Source organism: Dunckerocampus dactyliophorus, chromosome 9 (assembly GCF_027744805.1).
Source record: "Dunckerocampus dactyliophorus isolate RoL2022-P2 chromosome 9, RoL_Ddac_1.1, whole genome shotgun sequence".
Classification (NCBI taxonomy): Eukaryota; Metazoa; Chordata; class Actinopteri; order Syngnathiformes; family Syngnathidae; genus Dunckerocampus; species Dunckerocampus dactyliophorus.
The window spans coordinates 4,580,838-4,595,770 of record NC_072827.1 but is presented as its reverse complement, the minus strand read 5'-3'; the positions used below and the strand labels follow the sequence as shown (position 1 = coordinate 4,595,770).

The following is a 14,933-nucleotide window of genomic DNA, read 5'->3' as shown; positions in this document are numbered from 1 at the left end:
GAATCTCGTCCATGCGTCCAGGTACCGCAGTGATGCCCTGGTCCAGGTTCCTTTAATTATTTTGAGCAGTGTATATATACACACACACACACACATATATATATATATATATATATATATATATATATATATATATATATATATATATATATATATATATATGTCAAGCTTGAGCGGGAGGGGAAGGACATGGAAAAAAACATTGTGAGAAACGTGACTTCAAAAATTTCAGCTGAGAAGCGCCGACCCAACGAGATTCAGTACTGCAGTGTTCCCTCGCTACATCACGGTTCACCTTTCGCCGACTTGCTGTTTCCAAAATGTTCTGCACCGTCAAAGGTACCTGCGGTCGGACCCAAAAGGCAGAAGAGGAAGCAGTTGCGGCTGCAGGGTGCTATTATGAAAGGAGGAAGGAAGGAGGAAAGTACGACGAGAGGAACAATATGTTTTGACAATAATACAAAAACGCTACAGTAGAGCAGAACGGCGCCAGGATGATGAAGAGGCACGACCAGAAGAGTGAAATACGTGTGAGTCACTATTAATAATTTCTTGTGTCCAACCTAGTAGGTTGATCATTAAAATTCAAACAAAGGTTTGGACTTTGAGAGTGTTTAAACAAGAGAGAAATGCAGGAAAATGTTCATGTCTGTCTGAGAAAAGTGTATCAAGTGTATGGTGAGGTGTTTTACAGCCTTAAAACATGTAGAATCATTGAAAAAAAAATAAAGTTGGCTACTTTGCGGATTTCACTTACTGCAGGTTATTTTGGGAACCTATCCCCCGCGATAAACCAGGGAACACTGAATACCAAAAAGTATATAAATACTGTCGTGTGGAATCGCTTCAGCTTGTGTACCTAATGTTGCGACCCGTCCTTCTTTCCTGCCATGCTGCCGGGTGTCCTCACTGGACGACCACAGGGGGACATGCGGCGGACGTGTTCCTCCTCAGGTTCAGGCCAGCAAGAGGCGACAAGGCGGGCAAGACCTCGTAGCCCAGGAGCTGGCGGGTGACGGACTCCCAGGTCGAACCCATCTCAAGCCGGCTGCAGACGCAGGGGTACTGGCGGTCGGCCCAGCGGACCCAGTCCACCGCATTCTTGACGATCTGCCAGCGGGCCGGCCTGCTTCTGCCGCCAAAATTTTTTTTGAGGGCTGTTTACATTTCCAGAACCAGGAGCCCGAGGGTGTGAAGACCCTTACCTGATCGGAGGTTCCTCGAAAGCGAACAGCGTACGCAGCAGCTGGCCTTCCGGCAGCTTCTCCAACCTCATCAGCTGCAGGACCACAAGAGTCGCCAGCAGCCTCAGGATGTCAGCGTGGGCTTTCACGCCTGCACAAGACAAGACGTGAGCTCACTGCACTGCTCCCTGAAGCAGGTGCGGCCTACAAGGATGGAAGACCATCTCACCGAGAGAGCGGATGCCTTTGCTTGTGAGGAACTCATTGGCAAGGACGTCGAGGTCGACGTCAATGCACCTGCCCAGCTCTGCGGTCAGCTCCCAGTAGCCGTCCTGCAAGACAGCGATATCAACATTGCACCACCGGAACGGTTAATGTTCTTTCGCTACATATACCCTACCTGGACACTTCTTTAGGTACACGTGCTGAATCTAACAACATCCAATATTAAAGATGCAGCAACGATTCTGCCTTTACAAAGATAATAAGAGAGTGGTTTCATCCATCCTACGTCGCTTAACTAGCTAGCAGTGTCGTAGCAGCCTTTCTCATGCTATTGCGCAAGACATGCCCAACATATAGACTGGCACTCCCCTCGCGTAATCAGCACTTTATGTTCCGCATGAGAGATTGGCCTTTAGTTTTGCTTTTCCTTAAGTTTTTGCCTCGCTGCCTGTTTTGTGCTCTTATTTTGGTTTGCGGTTTCCTGTTTGGCACGATGTGCAGCTGCTTTGCGGTCGCTGGAAAGAGCGTGCAGAGGTACCCGTTCCTCATTTGTCGTCAGTATGGGTGCTCTGATCAGGGTTTTCTGCTGCCGATTCCAATACTGATCATCCATGAGTGACATCGGCCGATACCAATGACATGGATTACAGTAATCGCTCGTTTATTGCGGATTGGTTCCAGACCTGACCGTGATAAGTGAATTTCCACAATTCCATTGTTAGAAATGGAATATTCAGAGTTATGACATAGAAAACCTGTTAACCACCTTCTAAATACACTTTAACATTATTAGAGCCCTCTAGACATGACATAACACCACTAAAGTTACCTTTACATTCCTATTACCCAATATAGTTGATATAATCAGAGAAAATAAGCCATTAAAGACAGTTCTCCTTGTAGGGGAGCAGAATTGTTGGTGGACAGGAAGTGATGTCGGGGGTTATGAGTTGAGTTTTAGCTTGTTGTGCGCTATAGCGGCAACAGTAACCTGTGTTATTATTCTGAGTATTATTATTGTGCCAGTTGTGAGATCATTTAAACCTGCATTAACATCCTGTTTCTGAGATCAAGTCTGGTGATTCTCACACCAAACAATTACTGACACCGAGTGACCAATGTAGAATACTACATACACAAGTTCAATGGTGGTCTTAATGGCTTATACAGTCAAACTTGTCTATAGCGGCCACTAGAGGGAGTCTGCAAAAGTGGCCGCTATAGACAGGTGGCCTCTATAGACAGGTTGGCGTCCAGTTTGAATGTTAACCAGTAGAGGAAAAAAAGAAAAAAAAGGGGGACATTTTTTTTTAAATAATAATGTTGATCAGTAGAGGGCACTGCGGACTGTGGATAAAAGTTGTACACTACTACTAGGCTTGTTATTATCATGGTTCATGGTTTTAATCCTGAACATGCATGAGTCAAACAGTAGCACATCACATAGTACAATTCACAATTTTGCCTGTTCAAAAAGGAGTAGGAAGAAGCAAAGCTTATTTAATCCTACCCCTCATCAGTTTCACATCAGTTTCAATACATTTATTCACCTCTTGTTCTTCCAAGTGTACTTTGTAGGTCTACATGACAATGTAGTGCAATCATAGCCAAGGTTTTTACTTACGAAAAGGAAGCTAGAGGCTTAATAATAACTGATAGAATATATCCACGACCCACAGAACAAAGCTGTGCTCGTAATGTCTTACGCTTGTTTTTAATATTTTACTTTTTACAGCTTTAGTTCATCAGGAAGTGATGGGAAGTGGGCGTCCCGAGCAGGAGAGCTATGCTCAGTGCTAGCTGTGAGTTTGGAGAGAGTTGGGAAGTGTGTTTATGTTGGCGTGGATGTAAAGTCCTGCAGTGTTCTCCGCTGTTAATAAAGCCATTAAAGTGCATCGGCGACGTGAGTCTCTCCTTCCCCACAACAAGCGGCATTACAGTATTGACCAGTGCACACCAGGAAATAAACGGTGTCATTTCTTACAGGCATTGGCTGGACAGCTATGTAGTGGGGCTTGTTTAACCTTTGCCTTGTGGGCAAGCAGGAAGGAGAGACGATGCTGAGAGATGTGTGTGTGTTCTGAGCTGCTGTCTGGTGGCCGCGTTCAATAAACAAAGTTGGCAGAAGCAACAGGAGAAGTTTCCTTCTTTGCTTATGTTTTTTTTTTTTATTGTAGCGTCGCTGGGAGCACGTCCTGTTCCCAGCCTACTTTGCGGTAATGTTTTGGTGCAAATGCTCTTAAAGTTACATGTTTGACCAGGAAATAGCAAGCTCAAAAGAAGACGGCTTTTTTATGTGGAACAACTGACAGTTTGTGTGGATCTTGTGAATGATTGTGACTGAGCTAGGACTCAGTAATTAAAGTCTACACACGACGGCTTCATTGATTGAAAAACAAAACTTTTTCGTGCATGAAGCTTCTACTTGAGTTGGTAATTTGGCTGCTATATGCGGTCAGATATTGACCAAGGGAGACAAAATGGGGGGCCGCTGGCCGCGTTGGACAGGTGACTGCTATACACAGGGTCTATAACATGTAAATTTGCTGGGGGGGATTTTTCAGTGGCTGCTATAGGCAGGTGGCCGTTCAATAAAGTTGGCCGCTAAGACAGGTTTGACTGTATTTATATTTTAGTTAATGGAACAATTTTTACACCTGAAAATGCTTCACTTGGGCAAAAAATGCATATGATTTACTTAAATATGCACATTGTTTTTACTAATAATAGGCGAGTTCCACATCTGGCAGCGCAGTCGTGTAGATTTAGTGGGTATTTCACATGGCTATGCAGCTGTCTAACTAATGTGTAAGCAGATAGCGCCATACAAGTACATTTCCCACATGTTGACGTGAATATCATAACCTAATAAGTCGTAATAGCTTGTATGTGTCAACACATACAGTCGTATGCAAAAGTTTGGAAACCCCTGAGAATTTCCGTCATGTTTATTAATAAAACATTCATTAATAAGACATATCACATAACTGATGGACAGAGTGAAAATGGTGGAGAAATTTGGCCTCTGTCATTTTGTTGACTTGAACTGTACCGATACTACGTGTTGCTACGTGTTAAAATTATACTAAATGACAAAATACACGAACATAGAAGGTGGTTGATTGTTGTGATCGGCACTGATCGGCATATGCCTACAGTATCACACACTTGGCCATGGAAATTGGCTGATACTGATGGATGGCATCCCTAGCAAACTGGAATTGATTTAGGAGTTAGGAACAGAAGTGGCGTATAACCCAAGGATCTTCTGTGTAAGCACTGACTGGCACTGTAGTTCATGTAAAACAGGCAATCAGGGTTTTTGATTAGTTTAGACAGTGCTAAAATAGTACATTATTTAACGGCTCGTTGCTGTACTGGCATTGGTGTCTGTGATATTTTACTTAGTATCGTATCGTTAAAAAAATGTGCCAATGTGCAGAAGGTGTCTTACTGAAATCTGCATCTCGAAGATCTTTGTCCATTTCAACAGATTCTGGCCACCTGCTGACACCCCTTTCCTGCAAACACATGATAGCAACATGTGATTAACATGTGACGTTCCACACACGCGCCTTACACTGCATCGGACATTTTAATCACTAACATGCGCCTCTTTCACAGAGATCCTGCAAAACAGTTGCACCAAAGCCGTTAGAGAAGTCGGACTTTTATCCGCCTTTGCCTTTTAACGCAGAACCCAGTGAAACGGGTGACTTCTGCAACTTTCCCACGTCGTCCCACCATCGGGTTGGTACCTGACGCCAGCGGCCGGAGTGACGCTTACCATACTTGCTTGCCAGCGACAATTGCTTCTAACACAACAGGATGGAAGGCACGAGTATCTGGTGTTCAGACTTCATATCCCAGTCCCACCACGGTCATTGTCTATCTTTTTGGGACACGCTTAACATATTTGCATGAAGCAGCGTCTCTCAATTATTTTCTCTCAGAATTATTGTATTTGTACAAACCACTGTATGATGAGGTGCTGGCACCAGGTTTCATGCATGCCGAAAGACACTAACAGATCTGCCAACTAGTTCCGTGCAGATCGATACTGAAATGTCAGTACCTCCGATACCGCACCTTTACGCTCTAAAATTGATTATCTCGTGAAAATATGGATACTTTGACACTTCAGTCATTTGAGGTCATGTATATCATTAAGAAGAACACGGTGGAAAGCAACTAAATGACTGGCATATTGTCTAAATGATACGCATCTGGTGGGAACTGCCAGTCTCAATCTGTTGAAACGATGGCCGATCGTAAACGGAGGCATGTGTGAATTAGTTTTCATTCTTATAGTACTGTAGTTGAATAATTAATGTGTGTCCTGCCCCCTCCTGGCATTCATGTTGAGTCTGACCCCTGGCGTGGCCCAGCAACAGTCTTCGAGCAGCCGCGGTGTGCTGCCATGTTCTCATGCCAGAATAGCGGACGGACGTAAATGACTCTTCTTCAGACATTTGCTCAACATTACTGAGGATACCACGACATCTATTGGTCACATTTGATATTACAATTTACTGCATGAAACTCCCGACATCTCTCCACGTGTTCTCTATGATGAGCGTGCTGCTCGGAAGCACACGGACGTGAGCACATATTAGCCACATCAGTGTATAAGCCGCAGGGTTGAAAGCATGAGAAAAAAGTAGTGGCTTATAAACCGCAAATTACAGTAATCAATTAATGACTACATTCTATTATTAGTTTTCAATGATGATTGGCAAGTAAGTCAGGCGTCTTCCTTTAATACTTGGAATCTAATGTCACACCTCATGGAAGAATCCCTCAGTGTCATCGTTTATAATTTCACTGGTTGCTTTAGCTTCATACTTTGCGCTTTACTTTGTTCTTATATAGTTTGTGCCACGTAGAAATATGCAGCTTTACAAATTATCATTGCCAGCAATATTTAATGGAATTGTTATTTGTGGATTTATTAAGAATAACCTCTTTTACTTGTTGATAGCAATGTTATTTTAGTTGACTGTGACCAGAAATGGCTATTTTGTTTTGACTAAATGTTTGAAATAAATATGGCACTTTTTCTGTAACTTACATTGCATGTTTCAGTATTTAGCTTATTGCTGGGTTGCACGTGACATCACATGTGGTTGCAGTAGTTTGACAGCCTCGTCATCGATACGCACGTCACTATTTTGTGGCTTTACAGGATCGATGTGGGTGACAGATGTATCTATCAAGCCTTTAAATAACTTTTTGACGGCTTTACATAGGAATGTTGTGGGTGACAGGTGTATCTATCAAGGCTTTACGTGACTTTAAGTGTATAGGAGTGATGCAGGTGACTGACTAGTGTTTCTATCGTGACGATAAATGACGTTTATGTCACGTCTGAATGAAAAGAAGGTCTTCTTGCAGGCTGCGATAAGAGTGGAAGGCAGGTGGACGCCGGAGGAAGCAGCGGAGGAGCAACGAAGACCTGAGGACCGACCGGTAAGACCTGATGAATATTGCCTACAAGGTATACCGTTAGAAAAGCAAAAAGGCAATTTTTTACTAAGTATTTGTTGAAATGGCTGGACAATATATTTTTATAGGGAAGGAATGGTATGGGTGACATTGACGTTTGATCATTTTAACGAAGTGGATCTTATAGTTCATCGTATCGACGACCACAGCAGTATTCATTCCTCTTTTTACACTTCTATGACACTTCTAAATCAGATATGAACGCTTTTAGCTCCATAAGAACTCCCGAGTCCTTAAAAAGTTTTTCAGTTTTCCTGTTCATCAAGCTTTAAGGTTATTGCATTGAAAAGGACAAGCATGACATTTAAAAAGTCATCACAGCAATAAGTAGGTGCATTCAGCTATATGGAGGACCAAATGGCACAAAATGAATAAAATAAATATGTCATTAATCAATTAAATCAATAAATAAATCATTCAATAATTAATTTAATGTAAAACAATATATTTATTTGGCTATTTATTTATGTAATGATTGAATTATTTCACTATTTAATGATTACACGTACTTGATGAATTATTCTGTGGCAACCACCCATCAAATTCTGTGGGCGGGGCTAACTCCAATCAAGCCCAATGATTGGCGTTAGGGTGACGTCATCTATGTCTGAGTCCGCTTGTTTCGGTCTATTAAATAAATGACACAAATAGTGAATTAATGACACATTGAATGAATTATTGAAAGCTCAATTTATTGATTTGATGAACGACACTTTTAATGATGTCATTCGGTCCCATGTGGTCCTCCATACAGCTTTTCACGTCACATTTCTTCACTGAGCTGTCAGTGTGTGACGCCATTATGGTTTGGTCACTTTCAATGTGAAGGACATGGTTGGCGATGAGAATGATTGGATGTAATAACGTGTGACATTTAAGCTGCAGGCGTCGAGTGGATTCATCCCTCCTGGGTCGGAGTAAGCTTGACAGAATGCCTCTAAAGCAGGGGGGTCCGAAGCTTTTCCACCGGGGGCCACATCCTGAAGAATGAAAGGATAGTTAGAGTGGTCGTGTGATGATGTTTGGGATGAGGTCAAAAAGCCTAATAGAACTTTTTCCTCAACCTATTTTGACAAAAATGGCAATTCTATTTGTTCTCATAATAATACACTTTTTAAAAATAACACGTTTTCTTTCATATTTCAGTTACTAAAATTACATGATTTGACTTTATTCTTGTAAAAAAAAAAGTTCTTGTTGGAATACAACTTTTTTCCAACATTACAAAATTGTAAAAGCCTTTTTCCCGTGACTTAATTTTTTTACTTTCCTATAAAATACTGCTGATTTTTCCATTTTCATTTTATATTTTTAGTTGAGCTGCGAGCCAATAAAACAGCTACGGGCCGCACTTTGGACACCCCCACTCTAAAGAGTATTTGTGTTGCAGCGTTCTTTTATTGACGGAGCATTGAAGTGTTTGATAAGTTATTGTGTGCTATGATCAAGCCTCAGCCTATCAACACTCCCTCTTGACGACAAACATTCTCACCAACTCCTGGACTCCTTCCTGGTCGAGGTAACGTCAAACTTTACTGCAAATCTTTCAAAATGCGTGTCTGATGACGTCGTGTCTTTCAGTAGAACGCTGCATGTGCGCCACGATGGGGACGCCTGGAGGGGCGTTCTTTCTCCTCCTCGTGCTGATCGCCGCAAGGATTTCAGGTGTCATGATCAATACGTCCTTTCATGCTGGATGCGTACACCAGCAGTTATTGAAATGGAACACTATCCACACTGTTATATACCAACTGGCAACACTCTTATTTACACCCGCTGACTACCTTTTCAAGGTGGCGCCAATGTTGCTACTCACACTGGCCAAATAATTGTAACTAGAAATACTTGTGGCGTAGCTGTTAGTTAGCAAAGAAGAGTTACAGTATGATCAATGTCATGATGCAGCAATGTCATATTAGTGAAGGTGACTGTCATGTATTTCCATATGTTGGCATATTACACACAGAACAGTTAAAATTGGATCCTCCACTCATCAGTCTCCTCGATTGTGGCGCTGACAAAATCCAAGTGGGCGTGGATTCAGCTGGCATGAGACTAATTGGTCGTGACCCACTCAATGGCAACCTGATTGACAGCACGTGTTCCCAGGCCAGGGAGAAAGATGGTGTGGTGTGGTACGAAGTTGGCACTCAGGAAGGTGCCTGTAGAAACACACTGAAGGTAACATTAATATTGCAGCTCTAACTTTATTCCCATAATATTTTGACCTTAACTTATCGCAACCTAATTTTCCAAAAATTATCAGTTTATTCATTGTCTTGTTTCAAAGTATTTTTGTAGGGCAATGCTACACAAATGTCATTTGATTTGTTAGCAATATTATGAGATTATTCTTGTAAAATGCTCGGAATTATGACTTTATGATATTTTGACTTTATTTTTGTACACTTTTTCCATAACCTAATTTTCCAATTAATACATGTTTCTTGTCTTGTCATTCATATTTTTTTAAAGTTTATTTTGTAAACTCTTGCAAAAATATTTTGATTTTGTAAACTGTTTTTCCATTTCTGCTGCTGTTTTTTTATTTCCTAAATATTTATGTTCTTCTCGTACTCATGACTACTCCCATAATGTTTTGATTATGCAACATAACTTTTTCCACAACCTAATTTTCCAGAAATTCTGTTTCTCACTAAAAAAGTAGAAAATTGCAACTTTTTTCTCATTTTTTGGACTTTGTAAAAATGCTATTTTTCATGTTTGTTGTTTTCTTGTTAAGTTTAAAATGTGCAGAGGGCTGCAAAGACAAGCGTATATTTGAATGAAATGTTTTCATTTGTTTTTCAGACCAACGGCACACATGTCACCTACTCCAACACTTTATTCATCTACCCAGCAAACAGTTCTTCCGTTCTGCCAGCGAGTCTTCCTTTCTCATGCGAGTATCCCCTGAAGACAGACGCCAGACTGAATGTGGTCATCAGACCGACCGTGGTGTGAGTTGTCATGAATGAATGGAGATGAAATGATACAGGTTTCAGCCATGTTATGTCAGTATGGTGTAATTAGGGATGGAACGGTACAGTCAAACCACCTTACGGATCGACAGTTTCACCATATTTTTCTGTGTGGGCGCATGCGTGGGGGCGTGTGCGGGCCGGAGAAAAGCCCTGGTAATGTCCCAACACTTGACCTCAATGTGAATTATGTAAAGCAGGGATGCAGGGCCCACTTTGATATTTGTGTATATTTTTTACATTTTGTTTTGAAATGTTATTTCTACAATGAAAGCAGCGTGCTGCCATTGTTCAGCAGAGATGAGAAGGCTGCACATTAGTAACAGAGCAGCTTTACTAAAAATAAAATAATCATCACCCTGTTCACTCTTACTGTGCACCGTGTCCAAAGTGTGGCCCAGGGGCAGCCCGTTCCTAACACGAAGCTTGTATATAGCGTACAGTCCAATAAATGTACACAGCAAAGTGGCCCCCACATCCATTTTTGCATTTCTGTGTGAAGGACCAATGAAGAGGTTGTCCAGCCCCGGGTCCCCGATGAGCCACCAAGCCAATCCGGAGCTGCAGAGGGGGTGCCACCACGCAGGCCAGTAACAGCGTTACATTTCCTCAGAACGTTAGAGCATTGCTCCACAAGCAGGCCCATAATAATTAGTATGAGCCGTAATAAAATGAACTTGCTTTATGAGTATGTGTGTCTTTTACTGACAGGGTGGACAATGTCTTTGTTGGCTCGGGTGCCAAACTGGGAACCTCCATGGTCCTGTTCAAGAACTCCTTCAAGAACTCCTTCGATGCAAAGACTTACGCAGCAGGTACGGTGGTCCTTCCGGTGGGCTCAGCGTTATATGTGGGGGTCTCTGTGAGAGATCCCCGCTTGGCGGTTGTTTTGGAGGACTGCTTCGCTTCTCACTCATCAGACACAAAGAGTCCTGGCCAACATCACCTCATCCAAAACAAGTACGTCTTTGCTTAGTTGGGGTGAATATGGAGACCAGATGCAGAATACTGATGATCAACTTTTTTATTAGAAGCCCCACTAACCGCCAGCAAGTGTTAGTGGTTGAGAGCGGCGTATCCCACCAGGCTCGTTTCTCCGCCCTGCTCTTCCTTCTTCAGGGAAAACACCAAGATGTTTACCTCCACTGCAGCCTCAGCCTGTGTGACAGAAAGACCACCTCTTGCAGTCCCAAGTTGGATCCGTCACTCAGTAACCTTAATTGTGGCTCTGACAAAATCCAAGTGGGTGTGGATTTAACTAGCATAAGACCCACTGGTTATAGTGCTCTGACTGGCAACCTGGCAGACGGCAAGTGTTCCTGGACCAGGGACAAACATGGTGTCGTGTGGTACGACGCTGACGCTCAGACGGGTGCCTGTGGAAACACACTGACGGTAAAAAGCAGCACACGCACGTAGACATTTATTTTGAAGACCTACACCTTGGATTCATGTGGATGAAATCTGTTTTTCAGATCAACAGCACACATGTCATCTACTCCAACGCCTTATTCATCTATCCAGACAGCTGTACTTCCTTCTTTCTGCCCCTGGTTCTTCCTTTCTCATGCGCGTATCCCCTGGACACACCCACAAGACTGAAGGCACCCATCAGACTGAACCTGCCGTGAGTTGTCATGAATAAATAGGACATTGACACAATTAGCTATGGTTTGGAATGATTCTAGTAAACTAGAAACTTGATGAATGGCCTGGGGTTGTATCTGACAGGTTGCTGTATTGTGTATTTACTACTAAAGTGTTTATTTAACATGGCATTTGTATATGTTGACTATTTTGATACTGAAAGGAGTTCTGTGGAATTTTTGTGTGAAGGCCCAGCAAAGAGGTTGATCGCAACCAGGTCCCTGATGATCCATCAAGCCAATCCGGAGCTGTGAATGAGGACCCACCAAGCAGGCAAGTATAAGGCTTACATTTACACAGAATGTTAGCGCATTGGTCCATAATAACACGTATGAGGCAGAATAAGATGCGCTTCGCATGCAGCCACATAATAATGAGAGGAGAACTCGTGTCTTTTACTGGCAGGATGGAAGGTGTCTTTGTTGGCTCGGGTGCCAAACTGAAAGCCTCCATGGTCCTGTTCAAGAAATCAGACTATGCAGAGCCTTATGCGGCAGGCGCGGTGGTCCTTCCAGTGGGTTCACCATTATACGTGGAGGTCTCTGTGGACAAGAAAGATCCCAGCTTGGCGGTTGTTTTGGAGGAATGCTTCGCTTCTCACTCATCAGACCCTGACCATCTTGAACGAAACCTTCTCATCCAAAACAAGTACGTCTTTGCTTAGCATGGGTGAATACGGAAACAAAATGCAAAACACTGATAAATGCTGTTTTTCTTAGATGTCCCACCGACCGCCAGCGAGTGTCTGTGGTTATGAGCGGCTCATCCCTCAAGGCTCGTTTCATTACCTCGTTCATCCTTGTTGGAGAATCTGGAGATGTTTACCTCCACTGCAGCCTCAGCCTGTGTGACAGCATGACTTCTTCTTGCATTCCGGTGAGTCGCATACAGTTAGTTACAGTTGTGTTGTTGTTGAAGAACCTAGTTGGAATGTTATGTTGTTCCACATGTAGTCCTGCTCCGGCAGAGCCCGACGTCATGTCTTCAAGTCTTCTCCACTAAAGCCACTAACCATTGGACCAATCACTTGTAAGTGTTTTTTCATGAAGTTATCATGCTGCATTTTAACGTAATGTGGAAATAATGACCATGTTTTCCCTTCCTCTTTATTTCCAGGGGAGAAATCATCTGAGTGACATCCATGGCATTGGACTTTGAGTTTGATAGTCTACATGTAAATGTCAGAAAAGTGTGATTGAAAAATCAGCATTTTAGGTCCCAAGTGTTCAATGATGCTTGTATTTAATGACAAAGAACCCAAAATAGCAGAAATACTTTGAGCACTGTAAATAACGTACAATTGAAATGTTTCACCGCTGAAGTACACGATTGACTTTTGGAATTTGTTAATGTTCTGGCTTTTTGGGTTGTTTTTGTTCTTTGTTTGGGTTGAAATAAGCTATGGAGTATATGGATGGATTTTTTGAGTGTATTCTATTGATTTTGTTGCATATTGATTGGATGACCTGCCCAGGGACTTGAGAAGGAAAGAAGCTGCATGCAGTTGGATCTGGTGTAATGCATGTCTTTAAGAATGTGCTCATGTCCCTGTTCAATGAACAATAAAGTGAATTGTTGCAGAGTCTCCAGGTGAGCGGCTCCTAAAATTCTGTTTACACTTACAGCTCCCTGCATAATCATTGGCACCCCTTGTTAATTTGTTTAGCTTCAAATCATATTTTCTAAAAAATAGGACCAAACAGAAAATTGTATTTAAGTATTTTTAGAAAATAAAAAAAACCCAGACTAAATAAATTTTCTACAGAGCAGAGCCTCTGTTTCTTTGAGACAGACCAAACAACCATCAGGTGCCCCCTGAAGTATGGGGAAGGATCGGTGATGCTGTGGGCCTGTTTCTCTTCCAAAGGCCTGAAAGAAAATCTGGTGGCCTCTGCCCAGAGCTGAAGATGGTCGTCACTGGGTCTTTCAGCAAGATAATGACCCTAAACATGTGGCCAAATCCACACAAATGGTTCACCAGACACAGAATCAGCCATCATACTGCCATGTGTTGGCATCATGACGTCACAATCCTGCAAGCAGGAGACTAAAAACCCAACCAGTGGGTACAAAAGGAAAATGATAGAGCACCCCTCAGACCCACTGTCAGCAGCATTAACTCTAACTTACAATATTGCTAAGTATTGGGCCAACAAACAGCCCTGGTGGGCAAAACACATCACGTCCAAAACTCAATGGACTTGTCAAGAAAATCAGACACTAAACTATTCCAACCCAGCATGCAGTGGAAACTGTGAGGCAACGTTTACACTTGAACACACCCTCCAAGATAGATCCGCTCTCCACCCAGAACAAATATGTCATTTGCTGGAACTTTTTTCAATTCATTGACAAAGCACCAAGTCACTGGTACAGATACAGTATGTGGATGACACATGGGCCAAAATTAGAAGCGAAGAGGTGCCAGCCTTCACCGAGCATATTAACTGTGGACAAACACATTCTGGACTGTGAAGAACACCGTGTCGGTGTTTACAGAAACCCCACACACGCTGACCAATACCTACTTTTTGATTCACACCACCCACTGGAACACAAACTGGGAGTTATCAGAACCCTCCAACACAGAGTTGCTAATGTTCCCACCAGCCCACAGGCCAAAGAGAAAGAGCATAAGCACCTGAGGGATGCGCTCAAAACCTGTGGTTACCCCAGCTGGTCGTTTGCGTTCCAGAAAGAACAAAAGCAAGGTGGATGAGGAAGAAAAGAGTAGCAGACGCACTAACATTGTCATCCTGGGAAACTGAGATTTCTGACAAACAACATACCAGTACACTTCAAACCTGCTGACACTTTGAGACATCAGAGGTTGGTCCACCCCAAAGACAGGACACCCCATACCCACAAGAACAATCTGGTGTCTGCTGTCCATTGCAGTGAGGAATGCATTGATTTCTACACTGGGGAAACCAAGCAGTCACTGAGCAGACGCATGGCAGAACACAGACAGGCTAACTCTTCAGGTCAAGACTCTGCAGTCTACCTGCATCTTAAAGAGACAGAGCACTCTTGTGAGGACAAAAATGTACACATTCTGGGAAGAGGCCCCTCTCCATCGTATCCTAACTTTCATCTTTTGACACCACGAAAGGGCCAAGCAACCATTCTGGACCCGCCTCCTCCTTTAGAGGAGAAATAGATTGGATCTTGTACCATGCTCTCAGACTACAGCTGTCTGACTGGTGTGTGTCCCACCTAGTCGTTGAGCATGAACTAGACTAGAGCTGTCCTATCTAGTCTGACCGGTGTGTGTCCCACCTAGTTGTTGAGCATGAACTAGACTAGAGCTGTCCTATCTAGTCTGACCGGTGTGTGTCCCACCTAGTTGTTGAGCATGAACTAGACTAGAGCTGTCCTATCTAGTCTGACC

The 14,933-nt window shown here is 42.9% G+C and overlaps 2 protein-coding genes across 7 annotated transcripts; one reads left to right on the top strand and one right to left on the bottom strand.

The window, feature by feature from the left end:
• Nucleotides 1-138: 138 nt before the first annotated feature.
• On the bottom strand, nt 139-5,418 carry LOC129187692 (protein mono-ADP-ribosyltransferase PARP4-like). Of its 3 annotated transcripts, XM_054787297.1 has the most exons (5): nt 4,864-5,412; nt 1,414-1,516; nt 1,206-1,335; nt 860-1,132; nt 139-394 (listed from the first exon to the last, which is right to left on the bottom strand). In XM_054787297.1, exons 1-4 carry the CDS (start codon nt 4,951-4,953, stop codon nt 907-909), a joined length of 549 nt encoding a protein of 182 aa, XP_054643272.1. In that variant the 5' UTR covers nt 4,954-5,412; the 3' UTR covers nt 139-394; nt 860-906. The 3 variants fall into 3 exon arrangements, with proteins under 3 accessions (XP_054643272.1, XP_054643274.1, XP_054643271.1); XM_054787299.1 differs by having other exon boundaries at nt 139-1,129; nt 4,864-5,418; XM_054787296.1 differs by having other exon boundaries at nt 139-1,132; nt 4,864-5,408.
• A 1,228-nt stretch (nt 5,419-6,646) lies between these two features.
• LOC129188202 (uncharacterized) lies at nt 6,647-13,119 on the top strand. Of its 4 annotated transcripts, none has more exons than XM_054788393.1 (14): nt 6,647-6,878; nt 8,364-8,433; nt 8,499-8,579; nt 8,881-9,095; nt 9,726-9,874; nt 10,398-10,481; nt 10,607-10,855; nt 10,927-11,290; nt 11,371-11,522; nt 11,732-11,815; nt 11,948-12,190; nt 12,262-12,418; nt 12,496-12,571; nt 12,659-13,119. In XM_054788393.1, the coding sequence occupies exons 3-14, from the start codon at nt 8,507-8,509 to the stop codon at nt 12,676-12,678; spliced, it is 1,866 nt and encodes a 621-aa protein (XP_054644368.1). In that variant the 5' UTR covers nt 6,647-6,878; nt 8,364-8,433; nt 8,499-8,506; the 3' UTR covers nt 12,679-13,119. The 4 variants fall into 4 exon arrangements, with proteins under 4 accessions (XP_054644368.1, XP_054644365.1, XP_054644364.1 ...); XM_054788390.1 differs by having other exon boundaries at nt 8,496-8,579; XM_054788389.1 differs by having other exon boundaries at nt 8,230-8,433.
• Nucleotides 13,120-14,933: the final 1,814 nt, after the last annotated feature.